Source organism: Enoplosus armatus, chromosome 4 (assembly GCF_043641665.1).
Source record: "Enoplosus armatus isolate fEnoArm2 chromosome 4, fEnoArm2.hap1, whole genome shotgun sequence".
In the NCBI taxonomy this organism is placed as follows: Eukaryota; Metazoa; Chordata; class Actinopteri; order Centrarchiformes; family Enoplosidae; genus Enoplosus; species Enoplosus armatus.
In genome coordinates this window covers 11340497-11364173 of record NC_092183.1, presented here as the reverse complement: position 1 = coordinate 11364173, position 23677 = coordinate 11340497, and the positions used below count along the sequence as shown (strand labels likewise).

Below are 23677 nucleotides of genomic sequence, written 5' to 3'. Positions count from 1 at the left end.
GATTTCTTTGAGAAGTCGTCATTTAACTGTCTTGAGGGATGGTAATGAATGACTTTAGTGGTGATGATGCCCTTTGACATGACAGACAGAAATATACTACAAACAAAATTTTAATTGGTGTTTTATTGTAGCCTCATCAGTTGTGATCACTGTAGTGTGCACAGGCGTGTTTGACAAAATACTTGGAAGTTTCACACAGTTTTGTTTACTGCAGTCCAATACACCACCTACAATTACTTGCAACTGATCGACAGTGGCATTATTTGTTGTCCTTGTCCTTTTGGGTTGTTCATTGATTTATTTAATTGTGGAATTTTACTTGCACTTTGTGTGGATTCCTCTGCCCTCTTTAGAAAATTAATTGTTTTAAGTCTAGACTTGCTGATGTTGAGAGAGGATTCGTGCACTTCTGTGAATACACAGACAGGAGCTATAAAGTCACGTGCAGACTCCTCCCATCTCAGTCAATTTGCCATGTGCGAGCTCCCCATGCATCTGGCATGATGTGCTGTTAAACAGACTACAAGCTGCAGTGAGAACAGAGCAACATGTTTAACAGCAGGTTGACTGCAGTTCGATCTGCTTAAGCTTAATTTACTTTCTCAGTATTGCTGCCTTAACTTCATTCTCCACCATCTAATTGCAAGTTGCATAATATTCAATGTTTACTGTGCATGCTACTGCCCATTATGTAGAGATCCTATAGTAAGTAAGTTAAACAGATATTGTATATCTCTCACTTGATTCGTTATGTAAACATTGTGCTTAAATGAGAAACACAATCATCATTTCTGAGGACCAGTCAGGTGAAACCACATTGCTGCTCTCAACACAACCAGAAATAGGTCTGTTAAACATGTTGGGCCACAATTTGTAATAATTTCTGAAGGGTCCTAGATTATATGTTGCCACACATGCAACATTGGCACCCAACTGACTGCCAATTTCATTTTCTTTTTATCAGGCAACAATATTTTTTTCTTTAGTACACACACCAACAGAAACACACCATATACCCCCTACCTCCAGCCCCCTGCTCAGTTACCAGCTTTAATCTGTCTTTCAGATCAGTAGGCATGTCCGCCACCGAGCAGCCACAAAGACAACAGACCTTTGGTTGAACCCAAAGTCATGTTAAGCACAGTGTGGTTCAGCTGCAACACACACGCCCCCCCGCCATCTTCATTAGCCACTAAGAGCAGCCAGTGGAATCAGCCCCTGACTGAGCGCAGGAGTGGAGTCACAACAGTGAATAGGAGGGACAGCAGGGATTTAAACGCTGGCAGTCTTTGATTCTCTTTGTGGATCTTGTTCAAGGTTTTAAATATCAAGGCACCAGGAAGTAACTTAACATATGGAAATCACTATTATTGATTTAGAAGTCACATGTGGATGATGGTGTGCACCTCATGTGTATGTACACTATAATATGATTCCAGTTAGTGATATGACCACTATTAGTCCAGTGTCTCGTTGAGAGGCAATAAAAGAGATATATAGCTTTCAAGGTATTTCGTTTTTTATGTTTAGAGGAGGGAGTAAGATTTTATATGAATATAAATCAAAACAAAGCATTTGGTTAGCAGTGAGAGCAAAGCTATGGGATATCCAAGTTAAGTACAGACTAATGGTGGAATCATTAGAATAGCCCCATCAGTGCTTCCATGGTGAAATTGAAGTTGGCTCAGTCAGCCATGCTTGTTTTTGGTAGTTGACCCCTGACATTTATCCTTCACCCTATCAAAGCACTGACCTATTGATTGCCATTGGTTTAGCTTGGGGTTTTCTCAGAGTAATCATTGAACCTCAAGTGGTCGGTATGCTTCAAACAAAGTGCTTGTCGGTTCATCAAACAGCGATTGAGACCCCCTGCACCCACTCCTTTCCTTCACTCAGCGAGTGGCCTGGTATATGGAGGTGAGAAAGTTGGCAGGATTTGAGCTTCTCTCTCAAGCTCTGTATTTTTATTCTCTACTACTGTCATCACGTTTCGTGTGTAAAAATGGGTGCAACAACATGAATACCTTTGTGGAGATACTGTCCCAAATTGTGCGCCTTTATCCCTATTTGAACAGTTATTGTGCCCATCTCTATGCCAGCAAGCTTTTCACCCCGCCTTTGAATGTGGTTGTTTGGGACAAGGAACACTTTTACCTTCAGGCAAAACACGTCATACAAATTAATTTGTTTCAAGCATACCCCGACCGTAAGACTGACAACTTGTCTGCAAAGGCCACTGCAACTCAAAAATAGACCTCACCTCATCCATCAAAGTTTTTCATTTGGCTGAGATATAATTTCTTATTACTTCCTAAAATGTCATAATATATGTAAAAACAGTGGGAATACCATACTCAGATCTCAAATTGCCATCTGTGCAGAATTTTTCCAAATGGGTGACCAGCTGCAAAGATGGTTTCTGAGAACAGAACAGGAGTGAGTCAAGCTGGGACCACTGCAGTATGTCCTGACTCAGTGGAGGAAGGAAGACAAATTGAAGTCAACTTCAAAGCAGCTAATTAGATAAATTGCATATGTTGCATTTTATCGACTGGGGAAAACTCTGCCTCTGCATGCAATTTGGTCTTAGTCATGGCCAATGGAGTAAGTCTAGTGTGTTTAATGTCATCCAACTTCCTAAAGTTAAATTAATAAAGTGAAGCAAACCATAAAGCTTGTAATTAACTCCACTAGGCACCTTGCTCTCTGTCAGTTTAAATGAAGAACTCGTTGGCCTCTGTCTTGCCGTCACTGTGAATGTTAACTCCACTTGAGACCGTCACACCGAGCCAAGAGCATGCAGCATGCATTTATGCGAGCCTCACATAAAATAGGAAAGCCTGGTGACCCACTCTTTTATGCATGGGCCTAGAAAACTTGGCTTATTAAGATACATTGGCACCAGGAGTATGAATTGGGAGTGCAGACTTGGCATGAGGACTCTGCTGCCAATGCCCTACTCCAACGCATCGAGTTACTGTGTCCAGAAAGACATATATAGACTTACTGTATAGAGAATTCAGGCTAATATCAGCCACAAAGTAATTGACATGGTTTTCTCCACTATCATTGAATGTATTATGACAAACTGACAATATTGCTTTTGAGCCATCATGGCGAGCAATAAATCAAGAAATCACTAAAACCTTGGTGTTACATAGAACTTGCGTACTATCGGATCTAAAGCTCCCCTTGGCTTAATCTAAAATGTGCACATATGTAAAAACGATTGATGTGCATTGAATATAGTTGTCGTTGGGATTATCAGTTGGGTCTTCCCTGTCACAGATTGTTGAACAAGACCTGTGGATTGTGTATTCAAAAGTACACTGACAGTACTAATCATTTCTAGTTAGGAAATGAATAGACTCGTCCTCATTTTGTCCTTTCTGAAGATGACAAACGGCCTCCCCAATATGGCAGTAACACACACAAACACACACACACACACCAATGAGTTTGCACTCTCACATGCATGCATATACATCATCATTGCCTCACATTTAGCTCGCCTCTGCTGTCATGTCAGGCTTGTGTCAATATAACGGATATGCCATATCATGAAACCCATTAATGCCGGATGTTTGTTCAGTTTGTTTTTGAACATGCTTCATGAGCCCCCGGTGGTTTTCAGTTCATGTTTCGTTCCTTCTCTCACCAGCAGCAATCAAGAATCAGGTTATCTGACTCTCTATGACACATACACAACTTAAGAGGGATGCAATTCACTTGAAAGCGGTAACAAATCATGACTACGTTCATCCATCAGATTGTATGGCGAATACACCATCCCCACCTGCCACACACATATGCACATGCTTTCTGCATACATGAAAACCCGCAATCCACTCTTCAAACTCTAATACTAAGCTGTGTTTGTGTCTCTGTGTTTCTTATACATACTAAAACATGCATAACCACATACTGTACATGTCTGTATGTGCCTTTACATTCATACTGGTAACTGCTTTTGACTGTTGGCTATATGTTGGTGTTTGTGCTATATGTTCTGTGTTGTGTGTTGTGGAATGGCTGACATTGTTATCTATGAACCTGCTTCTCTATGTCAACATTTTGCTCATGAGTTTTTACTACCAGGCTTATACACTCACAAACACGAATAACACACACATTTCCACAGAGCCGACTGATGTGGGTCACCAATGATGAGAAATGTATCATGATTGAGCACATTTGACAAGGATCTGCACCCATAATAAATGGGGGTTATGTAACTGTGTATTAACAGTCTACCTGCAAGTCGTCCCTGCTATCTTGGGATCTCTTAGAGTTAAATAGATTATGACTACAGTGGACTACAGTTCTTATATCCTGAATATATCCTATTTGGTAACACTTAAACATGCATTTTATCTACAATTTCTATATTGCTACTATTTTACTGTGCTCAAAAGCATCTGAACTCACTTTGGGTTGGTGCCTATGTATGTTTGTAGTGATAGCGCAGTATATCTAAGGAATAAAATGGATCAAGGTGCCCCTACCACTGCTTTGGAAGCTAGTCTAAATTTCGACATTATCTTTTGACAAGCTATTTCCAGATGAGTGCCTGAGGCCCATTTCATTCATAGCAGGATGGCTGTATTGCTTTACCCTTTTTGGCCTATATATATATGTTCTACCGGAGGTTTGTATGAAAGAGTTCTGTCATTGGAATCAATCTCATCTCCAAAAGTTTAAAATTGACAGTGACTGTAGTGCTGCATATTGACAAAATGGAAATAATTGCCATTGTCAGAACTCTTCCATAATGGTAACATCTGTGGTTTTGACCATGTTTGATATCTCATATAATCTGTGTAGACTTAGCATGAGAAGAGCAGGCACTTCCTTGTGTATCATCTTCTTTGGTACACCTAAAACAGCTGACCTCTTGAAGTTTGTGGTTTGGATGGGAATTGCCAGCCTACTCGTTCTAACTCTATATAATGATCTGTGTCTCTGTGGCTCAAAGCTCTCATATTGCCTTTTTGTTTTGTTTTTGTAGATAAGTACTCTGTGTTGAGGGGTGTAGCGGGCGAGGGGGAGAGAGAGAGAGAGGGAGAGAGCAATACAAAATGCCATTTAAACATCTCCCCTTTCCAGGTATATAACGACTGTGTGAATGTCTCTCTGAGGACGCAACACAGAACGACCTGCTTAACTGTGTGTGCTGACTGACTGCCGTGTCTTTCTTCTCGCTCACTCCCCACCCGTCTGTCTCTCCAATTGACTTCTCTCTCTCCTCCACCTTACCATCCTTCCATCTGCCTGATCTTGTCGGTCACTCATGCCTTCTCTTGTCTCTGCCCGTGTGCTGTTTGTCTGCCTGTGTGTCTATTCGGCTTCTTTGGGGCGCTTGTTTTAATCTTCTCACTCAACTTGCATGCACACAAACAAACAAACATACAAACACATTTATATGAATTACTCCACATCTCTCTTCCATCACCCTCTCTCTCTGTCTCTCCTCCTGTCTCTTTTGCTCACACACACCCAAATGCGCACGTCACACATGCACACCAGACGCAGGCAGATGGCCCGTCTGCCAGGCAAGCTGCCGATACATGCCCTCACGGCCCCAACGAGCACCCTCTTGCCCTGGGCGGTCAGACCCAGAACCAGACCCCCAACACTGCCAACACCACTGTTCCCACCGCCACCCATTACCAGCCCCCAGCATGCTGCGACATTCCCTGCGCCCTGATCGTGCAGCACTCCTACGAACCCACCAACCCCTCCGAGCTCACCCCCAAAATGAGAATGACCACCTTCACCACCTCACCTCCCACCCCAAGGTTATATATACAATAGAGGATAAAAATAAATCATTGGTTAGTAATGTTTGTAGACAGATGCTATTTGAAATGTCATGATATATGAATGGTAATGTATAAGGAGAAATGATGGACATCAAAGAGTTGGGTTTAAACTTTGGTGTTCACAGTATAGCTAAGCTGTACAGCTCTTTGAAAAATGTTTATATACCTGGCATGTTGCCAGTTGACTATGTGAGCAATGATGCCTTTCTGCCATTAGAGGGTGCTGTCTTTCCATCTAGAAGCAAATAGAGCATCATCTTTGACCAGACAATCAAAGTTACATGCTCTGTAAAGTTATATATGCAGGTACCCCTGCAATGAAGTATTTATTTTATGTAACATAGAGATTTTTATAAAACCTCAAATTATAAAATGAAACCACAAACCAATTTGTTCTAAACTTGGCTTTGTTCTCTGAATTAAGGTCTTTGCAGTACACAATAAATTAGAGATGTATATTTAAATACATTTCAGACTTTTAGTATTTTATTTAGGTATGTAGATTATGATCATTTGGGTGGTTCAGTGTTGACTTCTCTTCTGTAACGTTACAGTGGGCTTTATAATGGAGGAAAACAATACGCCTCCTTTCACAGTAATATAAATGCACTCAGGTTCCACGGAAAACCTTCCACTTTTCCTTGCCTCAGTCCCTTTTGATCACTCCTCGTAGTTACCCATTAGTCTCCTTTCACAGACGGTAGACTGACCATTTGTGATTCACTCTTCTCTTTCACTTCCCGCCATTTCTGTGATACCAACTCTACCCTTTCGATACCCCCTCCCTCAAACGTTTAGTGTGTGTATGATAGTGTCACGACAAACGTTAGCGCCCCCTCGTCCTCTCCTTCCTCCCACTGTCCCCTCCTTAGATGGCAACCAGGGGGCACCACTGTTGGTCCCCTCCTCCGTGAGCTACATACAGTAGGTCCAGAGCCCCCTTCAGACCCCCCAGACCCAAAGGACACGGTCAGTGACTCTATTTTTACTCTCAATAATGTGACTCCCTTCCTCACAAAACCCTGTTTGACTTTACCCAAACAATATTTCCATCAAGTGTGAAACACGAAAATTAGATACCAAAAATTGTGTGACACCCCACACTTTCCCACCACCTACCTCTGAGATCCTTCCCTTCCGTAAAGCTGGAGAAGCACATTGCCACATGTGTGTGGACAATGCAAAAATTGAAAAAAAGTCTTTCCAGCACCTTCTAACACCTTTCGCATAAGCCTTCTCCTCTCTATATCCTCACCTCATTCATTGCAAGCTCCTGTGCACCACGGTCCACCCTTCCCTATCCAGTAAAAGCATGAAACACCTCTCACTGAGTGTTACCATCCTTTAGACTATGTGGATAAGCTATTCATATGTGAATCTAGTCGTTATAAGTTTCATTTAACTTATACTGTAAGATAAGTTAAAGCTTAAGTTAATGTATGTGATTTGTGTGTAGGTGGAATAGATGGTTAAGGCTGTTAAACATTGTTTGATTGAAGTTAAATCATCTACATTCTATGATGCAGTTGTTAAATAAGCCATAACAGTTGCAGCAATGACTTGGATGTGGCCTGGAAAAAATTCACTTGAAAATGAGATGTCAATCTCAATGTGATTTATTTGGCATGATGGCCAGAGTGCAATACAGGAAGAAGAAGCAGGACAAATACATAAGAGAAGTAAGGTATTGTTGAGCATTTGGATTGCCTTCCATAATATAAGTTGTATTTGTAGTGTAATAGTATTATAATGACTCTAGACCCCTGCACCCTGGAATCGCAGAGCACACAGCATGACGGCGGTGTGTTTTCTGTGTGTATTCCAGATTATCTGCACTCCCTTAAAGTCCTTATAGAAGTGTGTATATGTTTCTCTCCTTTATATCCTGACCACAGCTCAGAGTGTGCTTCTCTATCCTTCCCTCCATCTTTCCCCTCCTCTCTTTTTGCTCTCCCTGCTTCCTGTCACGTCCATGTTTCCCTGTGACCATCAAACATTTAATCGTCATTTTTATTTTGTGTCACCCTCACTATCATTCTCACACTTAATTACTGCAATTACCTCAACTTAAATCTAATTTCTAATTGTGCCAAAACTTTTGGTGGCCACATGCATGCCGTCTTGCCCTCATTATTTCATCATCTGCGTTGTCCAACACCCTTCTCTGCTTTCACTGTTGTTCTTACTATCCATTTATACTGGTTGGATGGATGACATCCCTATTGCTGAATACAAATGCATCCCATGCTTGTCCACTTCCTCTTTTTTTCAAAATATATCCTCTCTGCACACACTCTCCTCTGTTTCCTTCGCTCTTCTCTCCATTTCCTTACTCCGCTTTTTGCACTACCCTCACTCCTTTTCCTTTACCTCCTTTCTCTCTTTTCCTTCCTTTATCCAACTTTCCTTGATTCCTGCCTCTCATCTCCCTCCTCCCACTCTCTCATCCTGTCCTACTCCATTTCCTTCATCCCCTTCTCCCATAAAAAACACTGTCCCTGGACTTTTCTCCTATCACATCCCTCCTCATCCTTCCTTTCCAACATCTTCCTTCCCACCTCATATTCTTTCCAATTACCTTTCCTTCCCATTAACCTCTCTTCCCTTCTACCATTTACCATCACCACTTCCTCTTCTCTGTCCTACTCCTTCACTGCCCCTCCCCACCTGCAGGATGATAAGGAAATCGACTTGGAGCACCTACACCGCCGGGTTAACAGCTTGTGCACCGAGGATGAAAGCCCCCACAAGCAGTTCTCCACCTCTTCCGTCGATTTAACGCCCCTTGACATGGATGCACTGCCTGCAGCGCGCCAGGCCCTCGAGCAGATCAGCGATTTCCGCAACACCCACATCACCACCACCACCTTCATCCCCGAGCAGATCCAGACCCTCAGCCGCAGCCTCTCTGCCAAAGCCGCTGCTGGATTTTCCGCTGGTTTCGGTGGCGGCGGCGGAGGTGTTCTCCAGGACCACCGGACTGGCGGGGTCGGCCCTTTCAGGCAGAGGGCCCCCAATGGTGGCTTCTTCCGCAGCCCTATTAAAACAATGTCCTCCATCCCCTACCAGCCCACAGGTCCAGGACCCAACTTTGGATATGGCAATGATCCAGACAGGGGCACCTCTATATGAGGAGTTGCTCGGGATACAGTTGGTCCAGGAGGAAGAGGAGGAAGAGGAGAAGAAGGAGGCGAGTTGGCTGGGGTCGTTCATGGGATGGTAGAACAAATACATTATGGCTAAGCTAAACAGTCAGAAGATAGAGGTCTGTGTACATAGGAATCTTTATGTTTTCAATTTGGGCTTGGGTGTTTCCAGGGGTGTCCACTTTGTATGTGGAGAAGACGAAGGAGGTGGAGGTCTATTGGGGCGTTCCTTATCCTCCTGCAAACCATGCTGGTGAGGTGCAAAAAGGGAAGGGGCAGGGGGGGCTTGAATCTTTGCTTTATTGTTGTTGTTCTTGTGATTGTTTGGGGGATTATTTTGGGGGACGTGTGAAAGGGGATCTTTTTTATTGTTTCTGTTTCATGATATGAGGACTGCCTCATGTAATGAAGATCTGCTGAAATGACCTGATTATTAATATCTAAACCCCACCTCGGAGGGTGTAGTTTATACTACTCCAACCACAGGAAACACTTCTATATTCCTGTGAGCTCCAGGGCTACCATTGGTGGATGACTAGTGGTGTCTTTATCCATTAAACAACTCCAAAGGGGCTCACACTAGTAAGCAATTGTGGGGCAGTTATTTTATGAAGGCATATATAACAATAGTTTTGTCTATAGCCCTTGGAATACATACAGCAGCCCCTTCCAGTTTTGAAAAGGCCCCATCTCAGTGAATATTGGATGATTCCACTTCTCCAGTTTTTCTCTGCCTTTTCACTATGTGGGAGTCCATGCTGAGTTTTCTCTTCTCTGGTGTTGTCTCACCAAAACCTGGTGTTCTAAATGTGTTCTAATCATCTCCAAGATGGTGTCCACATGGTGGACTGACTAGACCTAAGACTTTACAGCTGAACACATGCTGACACCATCATGGTGCATCGGTCTGGAAACTGTTGAAATGCCATGACAGTGCAACAATATGACACTGTAGAATCACCAGTTTGGTGTGTCGATCTTAAACTATTTCTGCCATTTTGGTGCATCAGCCTGAAACTGTTTTCACCATTTTGATGCACATTAAAGACTCTTTGTCAATCCCACTGCACTGTACCAGTGCCCACAGACCTGTAAGTGATTGTATGTAGATCTGACCTTTTCTTTTCTCACTTGTACTGTGCTATCTGCTTTTCAAGTCAAGGTGAGATCCTCTAATCAGACTGGTTGCCAATCAGAGGGGATAGTAAAAAGGATGATACAAAAAACAAACTTAAAGAAAAAAAAACATAAAAGACAAGCCGAAAGACTTCAAAAAGCTTATGCTTATTATATGTCTTTTATTGAATTTTGTTTTTGAAAAAAATAGATTTTAATGCGTGGAATGTGTTTTGGTCAGGAAGTACAAAAAATAACATTGTTCTGAGCTGTCTACTTGTTTTTTTCTCTCAGCAAACTTTGAAAAACTGCTAAATGAGTGCTGTAGTCTCTGGTTTTGCATCATTAAGTCATTCAAACTTTTACTTTTGATTTTTTTCTTTGTTTTGCTTAATTTTAGTGCTGCCATGACCCGGGTGTTTAAAAGATTAAAGGTCACTCTGTAAGGTCATGTCATGTTCGAGTTCATCGATCACTTCTTATCAGGTTCAAGTGGTGAAATGGAGTTTATGAGGAGAAGCCATCGCAACAGCATCTTCAGTACAGGCCTTATATGTCAACTAGCTAGCTGTACCCTCCCGACTTCCAGTCAAACCCAAAATATCACCGTGTACTGGAAACATTTAAGAGCAGCAAATCAGTGGTTGTGCTTTAGGGTCATTGGAATGTCACGAAGAGTCAACGGCCACCGGGTCCCAATGGCTGCCTTTTATGAGATGAGTCCGAAATATACTTCTATTTCATATCTGTAATGTTAAGGGTACTGTTTATATAACTTGTTTTTTTTAAAGTGCCAATTAATTAAAATGAGACCATTAAGGTGCATTTTGGGGTGGTGAAGGGGAATGGTACATTAGGTGCAGTAAAAGGAATATTTTGTGGATTAGGGGTTGGGGTGGTAAAATGGAACCAAATCTTTTTCACTAACACTGTATTAATAATTGATAATGTTAGTTGTTTAGAACAAGTTTTCAGTTTGTTATCTTTAAGAACTAAAACTGCAAAATGTTGTGCGTAGAAAACTCAGTCAAGCCACAGTGTTTTGAAGCAAGCATTCTTAGGCATTCTTTTCTTATATTAGGCTACAGTATGGCTATTGAATGACAAATAGGACACAGACATTTAAAAGGTTTTATTTAGTATAAATGAAAGAGACATTATAAAAATGTATATTTTACATGTTGATGCTATTTTTCTTTAACAAAAAGAACAGAGTATATCATGATGAGCTTTAGTGTTGGGTTTAGCAGTCACATTACTGCATTTGGTTTTCCCTTGTTCTGCCCATGGTCAACATAAACACATGAACACAAACTCTGCTTTTCTCATGTCATCCTGAGTTCTTTTGTTTCTTTTTTTTGCTGGCTAAATAACAAAAAGTGGCAAGTTGATTAAAAAGAAAGCATGCACAAACTTGCTCTTGCGCTATCTGTTAACATTTTTAATTTCATACATAGAACTACAGGATTTACTTGATAATTTTCAAAAATTTATGATGTACAGTATTTAATATAGGCCTATTTTGTTGTATGTGTTGCATATTATTCAAAAACTGAACAAACTGGGGCCTCTGTTACAAGTGGCAAAGCTTTCTGTGTATAATTTGTCTAATAAACAGGTTTTCTACAGTGGGATGGTATTTGTTGTTTTTGCCAGACAACCATGTGTGAAAGGAGGTGAATTTCAGAAACATAATGTACATCATGAAAGCAGAACTTTCAAGCACCTTCCACATAACAAGTGACAGTCGATTTTCTTTTGGTGAACAGAGGCACAACAGTCCCAGACGACCTAACATCTTCCTTTTCCAGACAAAATGGCAAAGTTTCTCCTCTCCACAGCATTCTGTTTTCAGAGTATGTGGCTTGTCTTCTTCTCCATAAGAAATGGTTACTAATTCTGTACATCTTACTGGTAAGTTGACCCCCATTCTGGTAAGTAGTCCTGCTTTCCTCAAGAATCCCTCTAACTGGAGGATTTTAGCGTAGATTCTCCCTCACTCTCTCTTTTCTTTTATTGTCATTATTTTATCAACATTTATCGTTCTGCAACAAATGTTCAACAACAACAAAAAAACATTTAACACTTAAGGTTGGCACCTGTAATAATGACTAACCTGGCCTTTGGGGGGTTCATTAACTTGCATGTCAGTGTCATTTTGACCTTTTAATTTTCAAAGAGCCAATTGATCCAGAACCAATACACTGGTAAAAAACTGATTGATGCAGGCAGGGTGTCATTTAATAATAGATGGGAAATGATTTCATCCCTTGTTGTCCTTGTAGCTGCAATTGACTAAAACTAATAGATTTAAGGCGGGAACAAGTTAAGGGGGAAATATAAAATCCAATCATAACATTTTTAAATTGGTTTGGCTGATCTGAGATGATTGCATGTGTGGAATAGATTTTACGTTCAAGCATGAGTTAAGCTTTTGTGTCTTTCACTTCAAATAGGCGATCACTTCAAAGGCTTGTATACTGCTGTTAACAGCTGGATAGGCACACTGCTGAGGACGACTGCTGTCAAGTTCAATGGAGCACTACATTGTAGTTCTCCACTTTAACCAGAGAGTGGCACTATTTAGCTCTTCCAGTTGTCAGAGCTCCCCCCTCTCTTTCAGACTTGACTCAGTTTGTGCTGTATAACAAGATGAATGACAGATAATTATTGAAGAGATTAATTTATCAGATGTTGGTGATGCTTTGAATTCCACTGGACAAAAGTGAGCAACAACCAACTTCAAGTCAAGCTAGACATTACATTCTTATTGCACCTACAAGTCAGAGGAGAAATCAGTCAGCTACCTTCAGTAACCCTAACCCATTCCGAATTGTACTTAAGTAGAGTATTAGGAGCAAAATGTTAAAGTATCAAATAAGTGTTATCTTACATTATTGGGTTAGTACTGCCCAACACTTGTTGTGTCCACACTGGTTGTGGAGATTTTTATTTTTCTATAATAATAGATCATACTTTGTAAGTTGATTATATATTGTGTATGTAAAATGTTGATCTTCAAAGTATCTGAAGCAGTCAAATGAAGGTAGTGAAGTAAAACTTAACTCACTCATCTATTGCTTATTTATGCCACATTCATAGTTACTTTCCACCACTGTCTAAAAGAAATGAAACTTCACTCATTTTATGATCTCGATTTTATTTATGTGGAAAACTCATAAAGTTTTAGATACCAGAAAGGTCTCTTGGTGTGGCTCATTTTAGAGCTTCAAGATACATTTATATTTTGGCACTTTATCAAAAACAATATCATGGATTTAGTGAGTTAAGGAAAGGCTACAAGTTTTGAAATCCCTGTCCAGCTCCCCTCACTCCAGTCTCGTGCCCGTCGCGCCCCGGTCTCCCGGGAGACGGGAATGAGAAGCGGCAGCACGCAGACTCCTCTCGCGCATTGGAATGGGAGCCCCCACCTCCTCTCCCTCGAGGAGCCCCCCAGGCGTGACCAATGGAACATAGAGTGTCCATTGTGGCTGCGACACTTTAATAATCGCCAGCTACAATATCCAACCTGTCGGTAGCTTCAGGAGCCCGGCCCGGCCCGTTGGATGGGGGGCTTGTAGGTGGGAAGAGGGGGCGAACGCTCGGCGCCAGACCTCTAGCCCGCAAGACGTCCCCATGATGAATACATGAATAAAACTAGAAAAGACTGATGTCGGGTTATCTCTGAAATTATGGGATTTCTTCCCACAAATTGTGTTTTTCCCACAATTTCGGACTGGAGTCTCGTCTTTTCGGAATATGGACATATATTATATTGTTATGTTAACATTGTGATACTTGACAGGGTCATAGCCTGCTGCTTATACTGTCGTTTTCGTTTGGCCTGAATTTTGTGATTAGGTCATTTAATGTTGCCAACAAAACTGGGACAGGGCAGGAGTAGAAACAGGAAGGCTAACCCCCCCCCCCCCCCCCCCGATCATTGTGCCTCATACATTGAGCTACTGTATTTAACATATAGCTGAGTCTATATCCTTCTTATCCCAAATCGACCGCGGCAATTTGGTTAAATAGCCAATTTCCACCCAGCAATTAGCCTATTGTTCATTTGCCAGGTTAGGCCTAAAGTTTGCGTCTCAGTAGGCATGGTCGCTTTGGTCAGTAGACTGCAGGTGGTTTCCTAAATAGCTATAATTTTTGTTTTTTTAAATTTTGTGTTCAGAGCTCTTATTAAAACATCTGACAATGAATTGAAAATATAAATAAGGAAATACGATCAGTTGTATTGTCACGGCAGCGTGTGTGTTTGCGTCTTTCTGTGCATGCGTGTGTGTGTGTGTGTACTTTCTCCTCACTGTGTCCAGTTGCAACCGCGCGCCACACACAGCTCGTGTCAGTACGGAAACAGTGTTGAGCGCGAGACCCCTGCTCATGTTTCCGTTCCCTGTGAAGCCCTTTTTACCGACAGGGCGTTCCGAGAGCTGGATCAAAAGGTTTTAGACCCTCTACAAAAGAAAAATGGAAACTGGAGATGATCTTAGAATGAATGAATTGACAATGAGCGCGCAAGCCCCAGGAACCGCAAAGTTGTTTTTTTTTGTATCTTTTTTTTTCTCTCTGGTCAAGTTTTACTAAGCTCAAAGTTTTTTTTGCAAATGTTTTTTTGATCATGCTTTTCTCCCTCAACTTAGTTAACTTCTACAACTTATTCTCTACATTTGTGTCACTGTTTAATGATGAAATGCAGTCCCTACAAACAAATGCAGAAATGAAAACATCTTTAGAGCCTGTATTGAGATGAAGCCCCACACTTTGAGTCGATTTAGGGAAAATATTTTGTTCAATTATGTTCTTTCAGTTGTCTTAGCTAATAGTGACTGTGATGGGTTAACTTTGCAGTTAGGGGGTTCTGGTGGAAAGCGTTGAGCTGATCAGGTTTTACTGCTGCCAATGGGATACAAACTTAAGTGCACGGGACACAGTTTAGACAGTTGATGGTGGCAGATCAACCATTTTCAACCTCTTCAGCTCCCTGTCCTTCCTCCCCCTCCCTCTGCCATGCCCGAGATGTACAAGGACAGGTAGGAATTCTGTCCCAGCTGCTCAAGTCTCGCGCTGTCCACGCTCCTTACCTAAAACCACCTTCCATGCACGTGCGTCCTGTGGGAGGTTCCCCTTACCTCCCTTGCGTTAAACACTCTTTAAATTGTAACGTTATCATAAACAGTCCGGCTTCGTGGGGCCATAATCACCTCTCTCGGGCTTTACAGAGACTTCTCATTGGACGTCAACACGCGACCAGCGCGAGGAGGGGGGCTCCCAGACGCGTGCCGCTTTTTAAACCGACGCAGCGCCTTGAGACACCAGAGAAGGAGTCCCGCACGCGACAGTCATACTCACACAGTGCGACAGCATAGCAGTGCGTGCCTCCAAGAGCTTTTTACCAATAAGTTCTAGTCGGCTTGACTCTACCTAACTTTTGGGTTTTTTGGAAACATGGATGTCCGAAGTATGGAAGACTGGAGCAAGGGCGCACGGGAGGTGGCAGTCCTCGACTCTCTGCAGCAGAGCCCGGGAGTGGTGGGCCAGCTCGAGGAGTCCCGCTACGAACCTGGACTGACGCTCGTGGACAGCGGTAGTGACCCACGCGCCTGGCTGGCTCTGGTGCAGACTTCTGGCACCTGCGCGGCACACGCCACTTCACCTGACTACCTGCTGCACTCGCCCTGCCCGAGCACCGGCTCCTACCACGGTGAGAAACGCCGCTTATGAATTCGATTTTGGGAAACATTTCAAAGCAATATCACCTGCAGCAGGTAACTGGGATTTGCAGTGGTGATTAAGTCCTTTCACTTGCACTGGAGGTCTCAAATAGGCAGAAGGAGCATTCCTTTTATTTAGGCAGCTTAAGTGCAACGTTTATTTTGTATTATTAAAGCATTGTTATGCGCTTGATTAACAACTAAAAAAAAGTCGCAAGAGCATATGCATTCATTATAGGTTGTTGTCAAACCAGACCACTTCAATACATTTTTGTTTTCATTTTTCAGAGAGTGGCTCCCCGGAGTCCTCGGGCCATCCCAGCCCTCCCAGCTACAGAAAAACTGCCAAGAGCCCCTCCTCTTCTTCGCTCAAAGTCAGGGACCTGTGCCGTCTTAAAGCCACGGTTACCGGGTCCGAGGACGAGACATCCACGAGACAGAGAGCCCTGTCCAGCAAACCGGTCGGCGGGGTCCAGAAGCAGAGGCGCGTGGCCGCCAACGCGCGCGAGAGGAGGAGGATGCACGGACTTAACCACGCGTTTGACGAGCTGCGCAGCGTCATCCCGGCATTTGACAACGACAAGAAGCTCTCCAAATATGAAACTTTACAGATGGCGCAGATTTACATCAACGCTCTGGCTGAGCTGCTCGAAGGTCCGGCCTCCTCCAACAGCAGCGACAACGACGTCTCCAACAATAACAACTCGCCAAAGTCTGGCATCATGCTTTCATCCGCCATTGGTTTTGACGGGGCGAAGGACCGGGCTTCCCCGTCCCTTACAACCTGTAGGACAGCGGCCGTGCCCGTCTCAGGTAGCAGCTTACCTGTCCACGTCAGCGGGATGCCTTTCCGCTCCTCCTTCGACGACGGTTCGTTTTCCGCCATGGTTGAAGAAGCTATGTGTTCGCCCTCTCCTTCCTCCTCCACTCGGGCAGGCAGTTCGCTCGCACCGGTCGGAGGTGGGAGGAAAGAGTCTCCCCGGAGCGACGGGGAGTTTTCCCCGCACTCCCACTTCAGTGACTCGGATGAAATAGCGATGGAGCTCCACTCAAGTGAAGAAGATGACCTTTCAGAACTCAAGCTACGCAGACACCATCACCACACTGTTTCTTTCTGAATGATTAAAAATAACAGACTAAAGGATCACTTTAGCCTACAACAAAGTAATGTCCGTAAACCGTGTCAATCATACAGTTTATCTGTTGCTAACAAAACGCATTTTCAAGAGGATAGAAATTTTTGCTTCTTTGAAAAAGTCATGTTCAATTTTTAACAATAATTCTATTTTATCGACTTGTTACATAGTCTAAAGATTATTTTGTATGTGAGATAGGCCTAATTCGGTTCTGCCAATAGACGTATAGCCTATAATTTCCAGTTTCCATGGAGACGTGGCTGGAAGACCCCTCTGCCATGTCGCGCGCAGCACTGCCATGGGTATCTCCCACGTCACTCCGACCAAAAAGCTGTCTTCCACAAAATCATAACTTTATGGATAATTTCTTATATTTGATAATGTAAAAAGCATTTTTGTAGCTATAATATGATTTTGTTGTGATTTATGTTTTTATTCGTTGATTTGTATGTATAATGTATTTTGTTTTGCAACTTCAAAAGTTCATGATGTGCACTTTAAAAATATACGAGCCAGAGGCTTGAGAAATGCGACTTCTGTTTTCAAACCATAAACAATATTGTTTTGCTTTGTTTGCTAGTGTAGTACTGCCAATTCCATACAAATAGCCTATTTAATGTAGCCATCATTGCTGCCTTCTTTTGTATTTTCTTTTGTATCTTCAGATGAACTTGTGTGTCTTTTGCTTTCACTGGATGAGATTAATTGACATATATTTATTGCCGATATTTTTCATTTGATTAGCTTTTTATAACTCCACAGTTAAATTTGCTGGGGGGGGGAAAGCTATCATTTTGCCATGTATTGTTACGTTAATTTGATTTTGGGAATAAAAAAAGCAAACGAAAATGTAATGTTTCTTTGTCTCTGTTGTTTCCACGCACCTTTCTTAGATAACTGCAACGAACTCTTTCATCAACTGTTCAAAATACATTTTGTTTGTATATTTCCATCTAAATCTTTTCCCAATACAATAATAATAATAATAATAATAATAATTGTTATTTGTGATGGTTGGTCAATGAAGCTTGTTACAACAGGCTCATGGTTTCTAAGCTATTACGTTCAGTTCAATTGCATTCAAACTTTATTTCAGACTCAGAACAGGGTCCTATAGTGACCAATAGCATAATAATAATAAACATTATATTATTATAAGGGTTTTGAAAATAGGTTGATTTATCTATAGATTAAATTAATAAAAAAAATAAAGGTAATGCAAATGTTGTATTACCTTTATTTTAGAAATTTCATATGAAGCATATAGGCTAACGAAATTTACATCTGCAGTGCCGTACCCTTCATGAGTAGCCTATAGGCCTATGTTTTAAAAGTGTATAGTCTAAGTCACAGTAAATTAACAGGGTGAGGTTTAAGGGATAATAATGTTTATGTACAGTTGACTGTTTGACCACCAAAGTGATGCGGGGGAAATATCTGTACTTCAAACCACATCAATAGGCAGTTCCATTAAAGTAAATAAACTTTCAACACTTGATCTCCTCTTATGTAACTTATCGTAAACTAGGAGCGACGTGAAACGTGTCCAACACACGCTCGCTCGCCATATGCTGCAGGTGCACGCGCGCCCTGGCCTACAGTCCTGATTAAGTGTTTTATACTGCAAAGTTTGTGGCAACTGTAACTCAGAGAAACGCTGCATTCAATTATAGCACAGTGTGTTTTCTTGCAACAAACTTCTCTCCGCGGCGAAAAGTTTTTTTTTCTTGAACTGTTGCCATGTCGTCCATTTGGTGAATACCAGATTTGGTAATGGGGAGTGTGCATTAATTTCGGGCTATTGTTGGCAGGCTCGTGGGCCGAGGTGTTGGATGGCCTCAATGAAGCACGCGCTGTCAGCTGGTGAGCGCTCGCGGGTCCCCACCGTGTCCCCGAGGACCTGACTCGAGAGGGAACACACTTTCTCAAATAAAGAAAGACCTACACACAAACACACACACACGTCGGTACACCTCCTCCTCTCTACTTTAATCTTTCTCCTTTCTTTCTCTCTCTCCATCAGCTCAAACAAACACGCGCATGTGGACGTAGACGCACGCGCCACGCTCTCACTGGCTCTGGCAACCTGTCCTGCTGCGTGACTCAGGCTCAAGTGAGTTTCTTTCTCTTTCTCGCTCTCCATTTGCGACTCATGTACAATGTTTCAAAAGCCTGGCGGACAAAAGGGCGTGGTACAAAAAAAAGCAAAATACTTCGAAATTATTTATGAAACTACCTGTTTGCTACCTGTCACTGCTCTGTCCCCCACCCACTGTTTTCAGCCAATCACAATCCGTGCCCCTTTGCTCGCCTCTTGAAGGCAGGGAATAAAGCGAAATATAATGAGGATGCTGTGTTAAATTATTAACAGAATTTATGCAGGTAGAACTGTATCTGAGTATGATCAGACAGCCATCTGCAGCGAGTTCGTGTTGCGGTTAAATGGGATCAAGTTTCAGTAAACATTTCAAAGGCACACTGTAAAAATATATCAGCAAATTACTGTTGTCTGTTGGGGGAATAAAGGGGAAATCATTACGGCGGGTTTTAAAATATATTACATTTGATGAAGCCACAATATGTAGCCTGCTGAAATATACTTTCGTCTCTGATCAGGTGCGAACAATCATTGGAACTTCCCTTGAATTCACTTGATATTAACCACAGGTGGAAAATGAGGTAAATGAAACTATAAGCTGTAACCGATATGCATTCTGCAAAAGAAAGAGGACAGTTTTAGATTTCAACAGAAACGTTCGTTTATATTTTTTATTCGTGTGTGCTATGCAAATAAGTAAATCACCAACAGAGCCTGGCATTTGAGACGAATTTGCATAAGATTTGCGTTTAAATTCATGGTTCACCACAACTTCTAATGATACCATATCCTTATCTTCATCTTAATATCTAGAGCTGTTTAATGTAAGGACTTCAGTAGAAGGTACATTTGTCTTTCTTTGCACTCCAGTTAGCCTTATTGGAGTCTTGAAATTAGAGACATTAATGTTTTTCTGAAATGAAAAACAAGCATTTATATTTGGTCTTGATGGTGGTATGATAATGACTGCTAACAGGCTTTATTTCTTTAACCAATGGTACGTATAGAAAGTGTTAGGTAAAAACAGCCTCAACAGGTGGGATGCTGGTCAGGTTGAGGTTTCACTGTTGCACGCACATTAATTATTTACGCATGGATGTTCGTTATGAAAAATAACAACAGAGTGGTGGAGTTATGGAGAACCTGAGATGCACTGACGCGTGTGTAGGCTGTTGTGAGTAAAAGAAGAGAAGAAAAGGGCAAACTCACATTTTGCACACTGCCTCCCTCACAGTTGTTTCCTTGCTGTCTTTTGGCAGTCTTTGTGTTTGTTTCTCAGCAAAGTTGCTCAACAACGACATAAATCGACTTCTACCTGTCTGCATGTTCTAACTCCTGCCTTACCTTTCTAACACACCTTAACAGCCTTACAAGGATACATGTTCTTATCCATCACACAATGCCATGAACACCAAGTGGTAGGCTCAGAAGAGGAATTTCTCTCTAACTCATTGCTGTGGCAAATAAGTTTTAAGTGCACCAGAAGAACTAAAATAACATAATTTTCTGCATGAAAAAACTCATAGAGAAAGTTCCAGTGAAGTCAGGAGGTGATAAACACTCTTAAGTCAAGAGGTGCGTTCAATATGTTTTAACCCTCCGTAGTCATGCTCATTTCAATAAATATATTCAGAATATGTGCATTCCACAGCTTCCTTTTTTTAATGAAAAGAAAGGCCCTTGCATTTTGTATGAGATATGGGGAGCCGAGCTGTGTGCTGTCCAAAAAGCCACGGGTCTCTCTGGGGACCCAGAACAAAAGGCAGAACTGGGCCATAGTCTCCATCTGCTGTCCCAGAGAGAGAGAGAGCGGGAGAGGGTGGCGAGTGAGGACACCATGGGCAGATAGAGACAGAATAATAAGTGAGAGGGAGGGAAAAGGAGAGAGTAGAGACAACGGCAACGGGGGACATGATGGGTATTTACAGGGAGTAAGAGTAAGCAAGATACAGACATAGATAGATAGATAGATAGATAGATAGATTAAGCAGACTTACAGCTTGATCACTAAAGTATGTTCAGCCCAGTGTTCATGGTTCAGTTCAGTTCAATTCAACCAACTGTAACTCGGTCTAAAGACAGACAACCATAACTACCCCTTTGTGTAATCTTTCCCTTGAATTACCCTAAAGCCCTTGCCTCTCATTAGCCACCACAGCCCTGTATTATCATGTACTGTAGCGTAACCTATAGTGATCACACAAACACACACAATGCAGCTGTGATGCAATGAGCACCTGTTGCATTGCATGCTCTAACTCAGTGATGCTATTAATTGTTAATGAGTTTCCTTGGTAGTGCTGTGACACACAGTCACAGGAATTGTAGCATCTGTATCTGCAAAGTTATCTTTTGTGTAACGCTGTTGAAATTTGAAAGTAGGAGCCAGATCATATAGATAATGCAAAATGTACATTGAATTCTGATGAGCACCAGTCTCAATGTCTTTTATAGAGGGACCTGCAAAACTTTGGAAATGTGTTTGGATATTTGACAAAAATGCATACAACTCAATATTTGTGCTTTATGAATGTCAGCTGATTTATGAATGTATTCGGTTATGATCTTTGAGCATCATTATTGACATTGCAACTCTTATCAGTCAAGTTTCTGAAAAAGAATCTTGGTTTGCAGACAGGGTTTACAGTAAAACACACAATTACAAAATAATTAACGGACACTCAACAAAAAACAGTTAAAACAAAAAGTCATAATTAAAAGTTACACTACTTTAAGGGAATTTAAGTCATGTATAAGTACTGTTTGATTAGATCACCCAGGAAAAAACAAAGAACTTATGCAGGCACAAGAACCTACATCATTTCATGTGCTAATCGAGCAATCTAATTGGAAAAAAGGAGCCCTTAGTTCTTTTCCTCTTCAGTCTTTCTGCTACAAAGCAGCGCCCAGAGGCGACCAGCTCAAACTGACCTTTTCAGCTGAGGAGGTGATCAGGACACACATGAGTCAGACATTGAAGCTGCACCAAGCTCAATCCATTTACTGTATTACTTTGACAGATGTTCTTAATTTAAAAAAAGACACAAGAGATTCAGTAAAATAATGATTCTATCATCAATAATTCTTTTATTAGAGTTTGTCTTTGAAATGTTTTAAGTTCTAAAGTTCCCAGAATTCAACAAAAGGAAAAAAAAGCTTTGCAGTAACACAAAGGGATCAGCAGTATGGCCGTGAAATTCTTCCCCCACTGGTTGAATGAGAATGACATGAAAGTGTATAAAATGTTTAAATAAGCTTTATAAAATGTATTCTCAACATACTGAGATAATGCAACTAAATCCAAAAGACAAGTACATCAAAGTTTATTGAACTGCTGAAACAGAGTGGGTTCCCAAATGATTTTGGAGAGAAAAAATCTCATTGTTCATGACTCAGAAAGAAAGTAAAATACTGTCGTTTAACCAGAGGCTTAAAATATCTAAAGCAACAGCCAACAACATGAGTTTAGGTAATGACAGTAATTCTTCTGCAAAATGAGTGCATACAGAAAAAGTCTAAAATGTACTGACATCATTTAAAGTGTTATAAAGTAAAATTACACACTTTTGTTCCCCTTATTTTGAAAGGGTCCCCAAGCTGGGGGCATTACATCTTCTGAAGATGAGGTGATAACTATTTTGACAAAATACATCCTGTGGTTTCTATGATGACAAGCAGCCCGTCCCTGAAAGCATGTCCACCTGCACATGCTGACACTGTCACACACACAGTGTACACACACTGTCACAAGGAAGAAGATCATTTATCTCTGTGGTTCTCTCCATGAAAGAAGTCTATGGGTGAAGCAGGGTCTCCTAGGGCTTTGTTCTGGGCAGGGCTCAGCTCTTTGTGTCTGCCACCTTCAAAGCAAATGTACATGAACACGAACATGAGGCTTCTTGGGTAACCAGCCCATTGAAGAGCAGCACAATGGTGCTACCAATTATCCACAGTGCTCAATGCTCCTGCGGAATCAGTTACATGGCTTTGTGTGTGTTTGCGTGTGTGTGTGTGTGTGTGTGTGTGTGTGTGTGTGAATGTGTTTGGTTGATTTGCATGTTTGAGGATGTAAAGATTTGATGTGTGTGCATGTATCTTTTCGTGCATGTTATTCTATGTAATTCTGTGTGTGTGTGCGTCACATGTATCATCTTTTAAATCACTTCCTAAAACTTGTTTTAATATCTTTTTGTGATGTTTAATTCTCCCTCATATTAACCAGTAAACCTGACTTTCATTTTGATTTACTATTTGTAAAATGCAAGGCAAACACCTCGACTGCAATGGGTGTGTGTGTGCACCTTTCGTGTGAGTGTGTGTAGTGTAGTTATACTTCCCAATAGGAAACACCTCGACTGCAAAGCTATTTACTCCCTTTGACACAGTAGGACTTCCAGCAGGGTCAGGTTACCGAGAGCGTGCAGCCGTCCCTCCTCAGCTGGGGAAGAGACCTTCACTCTGACTGACGCTGCACACATGAAAAGAAACCTCTGGAAGCTTTCGGAAGTGATTTGGCTGGAGGTGCTTTTCCATCTTTTTCACACCTTGGAACATGAGAGGTGTGTGAGAGGGTGAGAGGGCAGAGAGGTAGTGTGTATGTGAGTGTATGTCCTCAACCACACGTGAGCATTCGTTA

General features: G+C 41.8%; 2 protein-coding genes across 2 annotated transcripts in view; both read left to right on the top strand.

The window, feature by feature from the left end:
- Positions 1–8954, top strand: part of grid2 (glutamate receptor, ionotropic, delta 2) — a 441727-nt gene extending 432773 nt beyond the window's left edge. The window contains exon 16 of the mRNA XM_070904482.1: positions 8496–8954. Coding sequence (XP_070760583.1) covers positions 8496–8954 — 459 coding nt within the window. The remainder of the gene's footprint in view (positions 1–8495) is intronic.
- A 6587-nt stretch (positions 8955–15541) lies between these two features.
- On the top strand, positions 15542–16925 carry atoh1a (atonal bHLH transcription factor 1a). The gene is made up of 2 exons (XM_070905047.1): positions 15542–15797; positions 16096–16925. Exons 1-2 carry the CDS (start codon positions 15542–15544, stop codon positions 16923–16925), a joined length of 1086 nt encoding a protein of 361 aa, XP_070761148.1.
- Positions 16926–23677: the final 6752 nt, after the last annotated feature.

Coding starts and splice junctions, on each gene's coding strand:
- atoh1a (XM_070905047.1), top strand. CDS start 15,542: ATGGATGTCCGAAGTATGGAAGACTGGAGCAAGGGCGCACGGGAGGTG. Junction 15,798..16,095: donor GAGCACCGGCTCCTACCACG/GTGAGAAACGCC, acceptor TTCATTTTTCAG/AGAGTGGCTCCCCGGAGTCC.